Below are 14,236 nucleotides of genomic sequence, written 5' to 3'. Positions count from 1 at the left end.
GATATGAATTATGTGCATGTAGATAAGTGATGGGCATGGCATCATGTTCAGGACAGACATTGTGGTTCTTGTGCTGTACTGTTCTAGGTTCTATCTTCTCCCCAGTTGCAGATGGATCCCATTGCTCTGGACCCTAAATTAACAGCCAGGGGATTACTTGGCTTAAAATCTTCCACCTTCATCAGTCAGTATATTGAGAAGTTGGGAGGTCATGTTGCAGTTATATAAGACGGTGGTGAGGCCGCATTTAGAGTATTGTGTTCAGTTCTGGTCATCATAAGAAATATGTTGTCAAGCTAAAAAGGGTGCAGGGATGATTCACGAGGATGTTGCCAGGACTTGGCCTGAGCTATAGTGAGAGGTTGAGCAGGCTGGGATTGAGGGGTGAGGGGTGATCTTATAGAAATTTATAGAAATCATGAGAGGAATAGATCGGTACAGAGTCTCTTGCCCAGAGTAAGGGAATCGAGTGCCAGAGGGCAGAGGTTTAAATAGAGAGAGAATAGATTTAATAGGAATCTGAGGGGTAACTTTTTCACACAAAGAGTGGTGGGTGTGTGGAATGAGCTGCTGAATGAGTTAGTTGAGGCAGATACTATCACAACTTTTAAGAAACATTAGACAGGTACAAAGATAGGAGGTACACAAAAATGCTGGAGAAACTCAGCGGGTGCAGCAGCATCTATGGAACGAAGGAAATAGGCAATGTTTCGGGTCGAAATCCTTGGCCTGTGAAACGTTGCCTATTTCCTTCGCTCCATAGATGCTGCTGCACCCGCTGAGTTTCTCCAGCATTTTTGTGTACCTTCGATTTTCCAGCATCTGCAGTCCCTTCTTAAGCACAAAGGTAGGACATGTTTGGAGGGATTTGGCCTAAATGCCGGCAGGTGGGTCTAGTGCAACAGGGACATGTTGGTCAGTGTGGGCAAGTTGGGCCAAGGGTCTGTGTTCATGCTGTATGACTCTATGACCAAGCAGAGTAAACCACTCCATATACAATTCTGAGCAGTGACTGGTGAAGAGCAGTGTGTGGCTGTCTTTGTCAGTAGATCCCATCCCTGCAACGCACACTGGAATTGAATATTTCCAGGCCGGGTGCCCACTGGTGTGTCATCCTAGGAAAGTCACAACACAGGGATGTGCAGAACTTGGGAGCTACATCTGTACAGCATATGTGACTGTTGGTTTTTAAATGCCACAAAAATATAAAGAGTTTAGATACATAGATACATAGAAAATAGGTGCAGGAGTAGGCCATTCGGCCCTTCGAGCCTGCACCGCCATTCAATATGATCATGGCTGATCATCCAACTCAGTATCCCGTACCTGCCTTCTCTCCATACCCCCTGATCCCTTTAACCACAAGGACCACATCTAACTCCCTCTTAAATATAGCCAATGAACTGGCCTCAACTAACTTCTGTGGCAGAGGGTTCCAGAGATTCACCACTGTCTGTGTGAAAAAGTGTTTTTCTCATCTCGGTCTTAAAGGATTTCCCCTCTATCCTTAAGCTGTGACCCCTTGTCCTGGACTTCCCCAACATCGGGAACAATCTTCCTGCATCTAGCCTGTCCAACCCCTTAAGAATTTTGTAAGTTTATATAAGAGTTAAGAATTTTGTAAGTTTCTATGAGAGCATGTAATAATTTTACCTATAAATGGGAAAGGATACGACAAACTGAACAACTGACTTTCTGACTAATGTGTGAATATTGGCTTCCTTGTAGCATTACGGTAGCATTACTGCCATGGAGTAAGTGGAGGGGCGTAATCAGGTCTGGTGTTGTCTCTCTTGCCCACTTTGTTGTGCCAATGGTGTAGGTAGGGTACACTGTAAGGTACGGGGTGATAGCAGGTCGAAGTAGGCTTGGTGGGCCGAAGGGCCTGTTTTGCGCTGTGCCTCTAAAGTCTAAATATGGTTCTGCCACTCCCGCCTTTCCGAGCACCGCACGCCCCTCTAATCCCAGACCTATCTGGTTCCATGTGTGCCGCAGGGAGAGCTACTACCCATGCTAAAAACCAATGTATGCATTCCGTTCCTTCAGGGAAAATAGACTATAGTTAGAAGCAAGCACTCACTGTGCAATTAAAAAAGAAAAGTGTGTGAAATTTGACTCAGTCTTAACATGCCACTTAATGTTTTTCTATTGCCACTCTACTGATCCTTGAGGTAGTTCATGAATTCATAAATTCATAAATCATAGGAGCAGAATTAGGCCAATTGGCCCATCAAGTCTCCTCCGCCTTTCAATGGTGGCTGATCTATCTTTCCCTCTCAACCCCATTCTCCTACCTTCTCCCCATAATCTTTGACACCAATACTAATTAAAAATCTGTCAACCTCTGCTATAAAAATTACCCAATGAAGGCCTCCACAGCCGTCTGTGGCAATTAATTCCACAGATTCACCACCCTCTGTCTAAAGAGATTCGCCCTCGTCTCCTTTCTAAAGGTAAGCTCTTTTATTCTGAGGATGTGCGCTCTGGTCCTAGACACTCCCCCTAGTGGAAACGTCCTCTCCACATTCGCTCTATCCACGCCTGTCACTGCTCGTAAGTTTCATTGAGGTCTCCCCTCATCCTTCTCAACTCCAGTGAGTTCAGGCCCAGTGGCGTCAAACGCTCATCAGACGTGAAGCCAATCGTTGCGGGCATCTTTCTTGTAAAAGTCCTCTGGACCCTCTCCAACGCCAGCTCACCCTCCCTCAGACACGGGCCCACAAAACTGCTCACAATACTCCAAATGCGGACTGCCCCGCGCCTTATAAACCCTTAGCATTACATCCCTGTTTTGTTTTTTTAATATTACAGTCCTCTGAAAATAAATGCTAGCATTGCATGTACTTTCCTTATTACTGATTCATCTTGCAAGTTAACCTTTTTGTAGTCCTCCTGTGCTTGAGTTTACTGAGCCAGCGATGTCCCTGAGATGACTGGTGGGGGTGGTTTGGATGGAGACCAAGCAGCCTAGGTTCAGTCTCAGGAGCAAAGCTTCATCCAACCCCGCTGTGAAAGCATGTGCCAAAATAAAATAAAATTGTACCGAGTCAACCCCCGAAACCCTTCTCCTCTTCCTCCCGCCCCCTCTCCTCACCTCCTCCCCGTTGAGGCGATGGTAAAAATAAATCAACTCATACTTATTTCAACATAACTTATTTTGTTTGCTGACTCATAAAGCGCACACACACACACACACACACACACACTACCATCGATGTTACATGTAACTTTCTCAACTCAATGGCACGTCGTTTATAAACTGGCAGTGATTAATCTACTGGGAGTTGTGTTCAGAAAGCGCTGGTAACATTTTCCTCCGTGTCTGGAGAAGGGCTTTTTTTTCCCGGCTGCTACTGTTTCAAGAGGCGGTGACTTTACCCGTTGAATTACGTGTGGTTGCTCGCTCGTTAACATGGTGTCAGCCAAACTGCGCTGGATGTTGCAAGCTACTAGTTGGTTTTATTGTTTTCTGAAATGTTATGTTACGAACTACTGGGCTTGCGGGTTTACTGGGTTTTATTTAGCTATTGGACAACACATATTGCCAATAATCTCACTTTCTCCTCTTGGTGTGAGTGGTGTGTGGCACGGGAAAATAAATGCAGTTTATTTGTCCGTGGAGAACATGTGAAAAAAAGACCTTGACATTTAATAATCACCCCCGTTTCCTTTTTCAATGTATTTATTCCTTAATTTTTTATTAGGCTTTGACCTGGCCAAAACTTATCCTCGATCAACGTGTCTGCATTCGTTGTTCTTCGAGGGATATTGATTTACACAACGCGATTCGCTGCACTATAAATAATTTGGAGGGATTTTTTTTTAGGAAGTTCCGAGGCCGCGAAAGGTGCAAATAAAAAAAACAACTTTCTTCACGCAGAAACAAAGAACTGCAGATGCTGGTTAACACACAAAGTGCTGGAGTAAAATAAATGTGTAGGATGGAACTGCAGATGCTGATTTACGCCGAAGATGGGCACAAAATGCTGGAGTAACTCAGCGGGATAGGCAGCATCCCTGGGTGGGTGACATTTCGGGTCAGTAACTCGGCGGGTCGGGCAGCACCCCCGGAGAACATGGATAGATAGAAACATAGAAAATAGGTGCAGGAGGAGGCCATTCGGCCCTTCGAGCATGCACCGCCATTCAATATGATCATGGCTGATCATCCAACTCAGTATCCTGTACTTGCCTTCTCTCCATACCCCCTAATCCCTTTAGCCACAAGGGCCACATCTAACTCCCTCTTAAATATAGCCAATGAACTGGCCTCAACTACCTTCTGTGGCAGATAATTCCAGAGATTCACCAATCTCTGTGTGAAAAATTTTTTTCTCATCTCGGTTCTAAAATATTCCCCCCTTATCCTTAAACTGTGACCCCTTGTTCTGGACTCCCCCAACATCGGGAACAATCTTCCTGCATCTAGCCTGTCCAATCCCCATAGGAATTTTGTAAGTTTCTATAAGATCCCCCCTGAATCTTCTCAATTCTAGCGAGTGTAAGCCGAGTCTATCCAGTCTTTCTTCATATGAAAGTCCTGACATCCTAGATGATGTTGCGGGTCGAGAACCAGTCTCGACCCGAATCGCCACCTAACCACGTCCTCCAGAGATGCTGCCCGAGTTACTCCAGAGCTTTGTGTCCAACTTTCTTCATGTAACCTGGTCCACTCGCCGTAGGCACAAGGAACTGCAGATGCTGGTTTACAAAATAAAGCGCCAAGTGCTGGAGTAACTCAGTGGATCGGGCAACATCTCTGGGGGACATGGATAGGCGACGTTTCGGATCGGGATCCTTCTACAGACTCATTCCCTAACAGACAAAATAATTCTGGTGTCTTAGACTGGAAAGCCGTTAGCTGGTCCGATGACTTTAATATGTAGGTAACTAAACGGGGCAGCAAGTCTGGAGGAAGGAACTGCAGATGCTGGTTTGAACCACAAGAAGCTGTAGTAACTCAGCGGGACAGGCAGCATCTCCGAATGAATGAAGGTAGACAAAAGTGCTGGAGAAACTCAGCGGGTGCAGCGGCATCTATGGAGCGAAGGAAATAGGCAACGTTTCGGGCCGAAACCCTTCTTCAGACTGATGTTCTTCAGTCTGAGGAATGGTCCCGTTCCGAAACGTCACCCATTCTTTCTCTCCAGAGATGCTGCCTGTCCCGCTGAGTTACTGCAGCTTCTTGTGCCTATCTTTAGTTTAGAAGCCGGTGTGTTGGGCGGTGCTGTAATAACAAATTCAAATACACTGTTCCAGTGTTGGGAAATTAAACACGTCCACAGTGGAGACCAAATCAGTGAATACCGGGGACGAGCAATAAAAAGGGGGGGATTTGGGGGATGCAGCCTTAAATCATCCACATCAGCGGTGGTCGTAAACCTACACGGACTTTGAGAGTGAAATATCGGGATTTTCGATTCCTCGGTGTGAAAATGCGTGTGAAAAATGCTCCTGATTCATTTGGAGATTAAAACATGCTGCGATTCGGGCAGCTGAAGGGTTAACGAAAGCAATGAGAAATGGCTCTGTCTACATGCTCCTAAAGCAATTCGAAGTTGATTTATAGAGTGGCATGTGCAAATACAAACTAGCAGCGGCGAGTTGCCCCAATTAGATGCACACACAAAAAGCCGCTCGCCGCCACATTTCACCACAGGTTACCACTGTGTCAGTAAATTGGTGTTGTTCCTGAATGTGTCGGTGATATCCTAGCGTTACCACTTCGCGCGAGTAGCTATTTAGCGTTTGTTTTTTTTTAATATAATTCGTCAATGAATAAATCTGAGTTTTTGGGGGGCAATTCGGGCGCAACGAAAACAACGCGATTATGTTGCCTTTTCTGATCAGTCAGCTGGAAAACGGGAGGTGCAAGAGCTGTAACCAAAATAGGAAGTGGGTGTGGTAGAGGCAGAGTGAAGGAAGATGTCTGGCAAATTAATATTAGTGGAGAGAAAAAAAAGTTAATTTGGCGATCTATCTGTCGTTCAGCAAAATATCAAAACCAACAAAAAGCTGCAGGAACATATTTCCACCCTAATCAATCTCCAGACCCGGTGAGATAAAGAATTTGAAGATAGACACAAAATGCTGGAGTAACTATCTTCCATCTCTAGTGATCACCAGCGTCTGTAGGTCATTGCAACAGATAAAGGATGTGGTTGTGTATTAAAGACAAGTTACTTTTAAACATTTGCCCCGTGGGAAGAGATGCAATTGTTGATGTTTTCTTCGGTAAATGTTTGCAATCCGGCGATGTGTTTTGTTTCGCTTTGTATTTGTTCGGCTCGGTTTGTTAACGACATGAATGCGGATAGGGGATTCATTTTCAGACCGCTCTCTCTCCTTCTCTCTCTCTCTCTCTCTCCGCGGCTTGCACCGTTACTTAACACGCCCATGTCTGCCTCCCTGTTTTTTTTTGTCTGCCATGCCAATTTGCATTCTTTGATGGATTGCAGGGGTCTCAAAGAGCACTTCCAGGGAAGCGCTGAAGTACCATCTCGACAAACTCTTAAGAGAGAGGCAACAGTGGTACAAGTATTTGTCCAAACTCGTTGAGTCCACTAAGGCATTCTCTGAGCCCGTGCAAAGATCAATATTGCAGTTTGCCGATGGGCTTTGTACATGCACTCACAGTTTAGGTATTTTAACAATATTAGCTCACAGCTCAATGAAGGGCCGTGCGCGGAGTCGTTAGTCCCAAGTACTGAGAGGAGCGCTCCCTTGAAAACTCGCCCCCAGTTCCCATCACGTCCTGAAATGAATAACCAAACAAAAAGTGCAGGAAAGAGAGAAGCACGCGTCCCCTTTCATTTGGAATCAGGGACTCGCTCCAAGCTGTTTCAAAATTTACTTGGCAAATATTAGCAACATACTTCCAGGCCAATAACGCCGTCTTACTTTTCTGGTTAGAACTGAAGGGTGGGATGGGGCGAGGAGCGGTGGAAAAAAAGAGGAGTCTATTCTGTTTTACTTTGGGGGCGGCTAACAGCTATGAAACATGTTGATCGCATGGTTCAAATGGAACTCCCGGCCACAATTAGCCCTGGAAGTTTTTGAAGGGAACATTTTTTTTTAAAAGAGTTCCTCTGGCTCCTTGTCATTAGGTTTGCGAGAGAACAAGCGATTCTTTTTTCACGGCTGGGTTGCCCCATTGAAAAGTTTGGGTATTGTGCGTCTAAGCCGTCGCAGTGAAAGAGTGGTGTGGGTTCGAGATTGGGCCGGGACGGGTCCTTGGAGCACAGATTGCACATTCCCCGACTTTTACAGCTTTGCCTTTTTTTTTACTGCCGAGAGAGAAAACGGGAGAAAGCTGTTTGGAAAACAATTTGTTAAAAAAAACATGCCTTAACCAAATGCACTGCAGCCAGCAGTCCCGGTGTAAAGTTTTCTTGCAATTGATGCCATTATGACCCTTTTAAGAAAAATTCCTGCGAATGTTTTCTGGAGTTATTTGTCCCACATAAACTGGAAGAAATAAACCCTTTCTTTTCAGCCGGAGTAATTGTGAAAGGATAACACAAGTTTGATTTAATGATTAGCCACCTGACCCTCTGCTCCTCCGAAACCTTTAACTAGAAAATAACTCGCCTTTTTCTAAGGGCATGGGTCTGAATGTTAATCGCACGGAGTAGGGGAGGGGAGGGGAGAGAGAGGGGGGGAGAGAGGGAGCTTCATATTGAAATGGGCTCATTGTTCTGGGTAGCATTTGAAAAGCTGTCGATCCATTCAAGGCTTTATGCAAGTTTAAGGCAAGACACGGCTCAAATCCTTCCATCGCCCGAACGAATGGTCGAAACCACCCCTGTGAGTACACGGCTAATTTTAATGACAATTTTATAACTTTCCAGGTCATTTTATTTTGCAAGCGTTCACAATTTCAGTCCATTTACCATCTGCCATGATTGTGTCCGTCCCCCCCCCCCCCCCCCCCCCCAAGAAGGAATAGCTGTCTAATTTTGAGAGGTTGTATAATTACTTAGGAGATTTTGCTTTTAAGTAAAACATTTTAATTGAAAGCTTCTTTTGCGCCAGGCTTGGGGAGTAAGACTACAGGGAGTTCGAAAGTTTGAAAGATAAAACGCTGTGTTCCTGGTCTCTTCTTGACTGTACATTTTCGGCATGTTGATATGATACAGCTGTGATGTTTAATTCTCTCCCCCCCCCCCCCCCCCCCCCCCCCCCCCCCCCCCCAACCTCCAATAAATCCTGCTCGGTGATGTATATCTCTGCTCCAGTTCGAAAACCCACAGGGAACTTACCATAAAGGAAAATGTAGAACAACCCAGAGAACAATATAGATCGATGGCACAACACACTTGTACCATTCATGCTGCAGTTAACTGCCCGGCAGCCTGTTGTGGATCTTTGATGCGCCGCGGTAAATTGCAGTTAGGAGAAAAAAAAACGCAGTCTGATAGTTTCCCGAGTCTGTTGGTGTCTGGCAGGGACATTTTCTCTCTCTCTACGATAAGGTAAACTTGACTTCTCTTTTGAAACTTAACAGGCTGTTACTATTTCTGTCGCGCTCCGCCGTTGAACTGTCTGCTGCTCTTTAAAATTTGGCAACGTTTACTTTTTCCTGTTGCAACTTTTGTGGATTTTGCTCAAAAATATTATTTGAAGCGTCGAAGAAAGTACTAGTTTAGAGAAACACTGATTTTAATTTTTGGGGTTCCGAGAAAAATGTCCTTGTCTTTTGCTGTTAACTTTTTTCCCCCCCCTTCTTCATCACTTGTTATTCAAACCTCCAGCCCAGGATGACTGAAAATACATTAAAGCTGTTTTGGACAATGTCGTGACTGTACATCTCAACAGGATCACTTGATTCCAGACTGGGCGATATCCTGATCTTTAATTTCAATTAGTGTCCTACAGAGTGGAAGCAAGCCATTCTACCCAACTTGCTCATGCTGACTAACATGTCCCATCTACACTAGTCCCACATACACTAGTCCCACCTGCCTGCGTTTGGCCCATATCCCTCTACTCGTCCTATCCATGTACGTGTCCAAATGTTTCTTAAACATTGCGATAGTACCTGCCTCAACTATCTCCGCTGGCAGCTTGTTCCACCCACCACCTTCTGTGTGAAAAAATGTTACCCCCTCACATTGCTATTAAATTTTTCCCCCTCACCTTAAACCTATGTCCTCTGGTACTCGATTCCACTACTCTGGGTGAGAATCTCTGTGAGTCTACCTCATGTATTCCTCTCATGATTTTGTACATTGGACTGTACACTAATGCCAATGCACTCTTGGGCGATGTATGGCACCAGCATCCTCTGGAATGGCACCCTCTTTGGAATGGTTCGCTAGTGCCAGCAGTGTCTGGGCTGGCATTCCGAAGTCTGTCATTACTGGCTTGGTGCATAGGTGCCAGCCACTAAGGCCAATACAGGTAGGGGTTTGGTGTAATCCCAAACACCCCCCCTTCCCCCTCACACTGGCACTGATACCAGCACCTGCCGCACTGCCTGTGCCAGCTGCAACAGGACGGTGCAAAGATGCCAGCCCCCCTGCAGGATCTTGCACTGATACCAACCCTGCCAGATGGCACATTGGTGCCAGGCCCCTGTAGGACTGTGCCCCTTGGTGTTGCTTGCCACAATGAAATTCCTCGTATGTTGCAAAATTCTTAAGGGGTTGGACAGGCTAGATGCAGGAAGATTGTTTCCGATGTTGGGGAAAGTCCAGAACAAGGGTTCACAGTTTAAGGATAAGGGGGAAATCTTTTAGGACCGAGATGAGGAAAACATTTTTCACACAGAGAGTGGTGAATCTCTGGAATTCTCTGCCACAGAAGGTAGTTGAGGCCAGTTCGTTGGCTATATTTAAGAGGGAGTTAGATGTGGCCCTTGTGGCTAAAGGGATCAGGGGGTATGGAGAGAAGGCAGGTACAGGATACTGAGTTGGATGATCAGCCATGATCATATTGAATGGCGGTGCAGGCTCGAAGGGCCGAATGGCCTACTCCTGCACCTATTTTCTATGTTTCTATGTTTCTAAAACATACTTGGCTAATAAAGTATTATTGTGATAGTGATTGATTGCCATTGGTGCTATCCCCTCGGAGACTGTGCATTGGTGCTGGGCCCTGCAGGACTGCATGTTGTTGCCAGCCGCTTCAAGACTGCATGTTGGTGCCAGTTGCTGCATGACCGTGCTTTGGTGCCAGCCCCTGCAAGGCTGTGAGTTGGTGCCAGCAGTCTCATCAGGACGTGCATTGGTGCTAGCTCCTGCAGGACTGAGCGTTGATGTTATTCGCTGCAAGACTGCGCATTGGTGTCAGCCCTATAGGGCGGCTCTTCAATGCTGATCCCTCCAGGACAGCATGGTGATACCGATACCTTGTGGCATCACACACGGATGGCAGACCATGTGTGGTGATGCCAACCTTTGAGGAGGGTCTTCTGATGCCAACCTTCACTACAGCCAGTGTGCTATTAGGAGCCCCCTGTGGAACCATGCCAGTGTTAGTGCCTTCCCATGTGCCAGGTTGCCTGCAGAAATTCACCCAATTTCCTTTTTTTGTTAAATGAGGACAGAAAATGTTGGAAACACCCAGCAGGTCAGGCAGCATCCGTGGAAGAAGAAACCAAATTAACATGTCAGATTCCCAGCAAAAAACAGTTTTGTAATTTTCCGTCACTTTTTTCTGCGGCTGCATTCATTATTCCAAAATCATTCATGAACCTGAGAGTAATTGGAAAATGTATCTGGAAAGCCTTAGAAATAATCTCACATCAATGGGTTTTACACAATTAGATGTAAAAAGAGACATGATTTTCCGAAAATTATAACTACTCTAAATTCAAATTCACACATGCACTGACTTCACAGCCCAACACCCGGACTTCCATCTGTATATATGTATATAGTGCCGCAGAATTGTGCACCTATCCCCCCCCCCCCCCTCCCCCCTCTCCCTTCTGTTTTTTGTTTTTCTGTTTCTTGTTTTTTGTACTAAATTATATGTATGCACTGAGTACGAGCAGCTTTCAATTTCACTGTACATGTATAGTGACAATAAATGGCATATCTATCTATCTATTTCAAATGTCTGAAGATCTGCATGGAGTTAGAGTGTTACAGTTACAGTTCTGAATATTATAAAATCAGTTCCAAACCTTTTCAATTTTAATTGTATTAAAAGTATTGATCAAAATCAATAGCATGACGAATACCTTAACGGCAATAAAACATATTGGGGGATAGAATTATTGCTTAAGTTTCAATAAAGATATCCATGACAGGTAAATTGTTATTGTTTCCCCTTGCTCCATACAGAAATCGAAAGCCCCTGGCCTGACTATATAAGGGAGCGCAGGAATGCAATCTCGATGCGGCCCCACGGGACAGGGCAGTCCTATTGCAAGATAAATGAAGATCCGTGCAGCTCCAGTGAAGACACTAGCTCTTCCTCAAAAATCAAGAACTCTCTGGGCTCACTGCCGCATTTAACCGAGCCGCAAACTCCCTACCGGGCAGTCTGTTTGTCAGTGGACCCCCGAAATGGCTACATGGACCAACGCTATTGTACGTATCCACTCATCATCTACTCATTTATGTTTTACACTCTCACTGGGCTGCGATTACACTTGATCATGTAAAATAGTGAATGAATCAGAATAGTAACACTTTTTTTTAAATAGACCTGGATGATCACTCATATTTGTCTGGTCCATCAAAGCCTTGTATCGCTGTAATTTCAAACTTTTTGTTTAACACTATCTATCTATCTGATGACTTGCCTGATGAAATCATTCATATTGTAAAGTGATTCTGCTGCTACATGGTAAACATTTGCATGCTGCTTTGTGTTGGGAAATGGCATGCTTCCAGAGGTACAGGTCAGTACGACTTTTGATGGGATATTTTTCAACAGTAGATGTAATTTATTATAGGAAGGTTACAGGTCAAAGGTATCTTAACTCGGAGCAAAGGCAAGATCTGTGGGGATTATCCGAGGACATTAAGTGATGTCTTGGAGGAGAGTGGATAAGCACAGCCAATTACTTTGCTATCCTTTTGACACATCTAGAGAAACTAATTGGCAATGGGCTCGCCTTTGACTGGAAGACAAATTTGTTTTTTGAATTTCTCAGGACGAGGGAAGAAGGGTAGGAAGTCCAAAATGTAATTTGCATTTGGTTATATGTTACGCTACAAGTCAAAACTCAGGAGCAGTTGCAGTTAAGATTGCGGGGAAGAAATTAAACGCTGGATTTGTTGTCTTCAAGATGATGTTAAGAATGCAGAGGGGAAATTACTGTTGACCGATACTTTGAGCTGTGTTTAGCATTGATCATTAAAGCTCAATTCCCTGCATTGTGGTAGATAGGCTACGTGAAATGCATTAAGGAAGGAAAATGCCAAAACACGTGATGGGGGCTCCACATTAAAAGTCTTCTCTAAGTTTCTCTGCCTGGTATTTTTTATCTAAATGATTTTGAGTGGCATACAGAAGCTTATGATCCAAGGCTAATTAATCCACACTGCATTTTGATGACACATTTCATGCTTTGCTGCAAAGCAAAATGGAACGATCCTTTTATGAATTTCAAATGATGGTACTGTGAGAGCACTCATGAGGAGTGAGAAGTATAAAGGAGATCTGACAATTATTTTTTTCCTACACTGAAGGGCGACTGCAATCTGAACTCACTGCCTGAGTACGTGGTGGAAGCAGATGCCACTAAATGTACAAACATTTTCAGTAGCATCTGGACAGACATTTAAATCACCAAGGTGTAGTAGACTCCAAACCAAGCATTGGTTAATGGGATTAGTATAGACAGGTACTTGATGGTTGGTGTGGATGTAATGGGATGTAATGAGTCTAATTCTGTGCTGTATCATTCTCAGACGCTTCCAACATTCCCAGTGTATTGAGGTTCAACTAATGTGAAAAAAAGACACAAAGTGCCATAGTAATGCCCCTGTCCCACTTAGGAGACCTGAACGGAAACCTCTGGAGACTTTGCGCCCCACCCAAGGTTTCCATGCAGTTCCCGGAGGTTGCAGGTGGTTGCCAGAGGTTGCAGGTAGTGGAAGCCGGTAGGGAAACTGACAAAAACCTCCGGGAACCGCACGGAAACCTTGGGTGGGGCGCAAAGTCTCCAGAGGTTTCCGTTCAGGTGTCCTAAATGGGACAGGGGCACAGCAGGTCAGGCAGCACCTCTTGAGAACATGGATAGGTGGCGTTTTGGGACGGGACTCTTCTTCAGTCCCTTCTTTCCCAGTGTGAAGAAGGGTCTGGACCCGAAACGTCACCTATCCATGTTCTCAAGAGGTGCTGTCTGACCCGCTGAGTTACTCTGGCACTCTGTGTCTTTTTTTTTGTAAACCAGCATCTGCAGTTCCTTGTTCCTCCAGGAAATGTGTAATTCTGTTAATTGGGTTTATCCAAGAATTCCAAAGCAATGGCTTCAGTTCTGTCCTTTGAGTTCCCAGAGAGAAAGTTGGGTGGTCACTTATTGGATTTCCTAAGATTATTTATGGTGAAATCCTTTTACAAACTCCAAAAGATTCGAGTTCAATTAGCTGTTTCTGCAAGTTACCAAAAAATATAAGTGGCCATTGATTTTCTCTCCAGGTGAGTCCTCAAAATAGCATATGCAGTGAGCTCTCAGCAAGTCACAAAATGTCCCAGATAGTAACGCACTCGCTTGAATTCAGCAGGAAACTTTCTGCAGAGCAGCACTTACTTCTGGCTGTGGTCAAGGTATACTATACGTAAATAAATACTGTCTAATATTCCCTAGTTGCCGATTCTCCCCAAGCGCCTTCAAAGAAAGTCTACATGTGTTCTCAGAAGTAAATGAAAATCCCCCGAAAAAAAAAAAACTGCCCGTATTGTAAATCTGAAATAACAAAACAGGAAGCCTTGGAAATGCTCAGCGGGTCAGGCAATATCCACAGTGGAAGATACAGAGTTAAAGGCTCAAGTAGATGGCATTTCATATACGTTCTGTCTGACCTGCTGAGTGTTTACAGTTTCTGCTTTTGCCCTTGATGCCATCTGAGCTTTATGTGTGGCTCAAGTTATTTCTTCTACATCCTGATATAATTAAGGTCTTAAGTGATAGGAGCAGAATTAGGCCATTCGGCCCATCAAGTCTACTCCGCCATTCAATCATGGCTGATCTATCTCTCCCTCCTAACCCATTAATAATAATTAACTTACTTTTCTCTTCCAGTTCTACTATAAAACTCTAAACATGATTTCTGTG

At 44.7% G+C, this 14,236-nt stretch overlaps 1 protein-coding gene across 2 annotated transcripts in view; it reads left to right on the top strand.

The window, feature by feature from the left end:
• gli2a (GLI family zinc finger 2a) overlaps positions 1–14,236 on the top strand; it is a 442,689-nt gene that overhangs the window by 215,288 nt on the left and 213,165 nt on the right. The window contains exons 1-2 of one of the 2 annotated variants that reach the window (XM_055638742.1): positions 7,676–7,806; positions 11,292–11,540. In XM_055638742.1, the coding sequence (XP_055494717.1) occupies positions 11,345–11,540 (196 nt within the window). In that variant the 5' untranslated portion in view covers positions 7,676–7,806; positions 11,292–11,344. Of the gene's footprint in view, positions 1–7,675; positions 7,807–11,291; positions 11,541–14,236 lie in introns of those variants that run through there. The other variant, XM_055638741.1, reaches the window with a different exon arrangement.

This window comes from Leucoraja erinacea, chromosome 7 (genome assembly GCF_028641065.1).
Source record: "Leucoraja erinacea ecotype New England chromosome 7, Leri_hhj_1, whole genome shotgun sequence".
NCBI classification, from domain to species: Eukaryota; Metazoa; Chordata; class Chondrichthyes; order Rajiformes; family Rajidae; genus Leucoraja; species Leucoraja erinaceus.
This window is presented reverse-complemented; position numbering and strand designations above follow the sequence as displayed.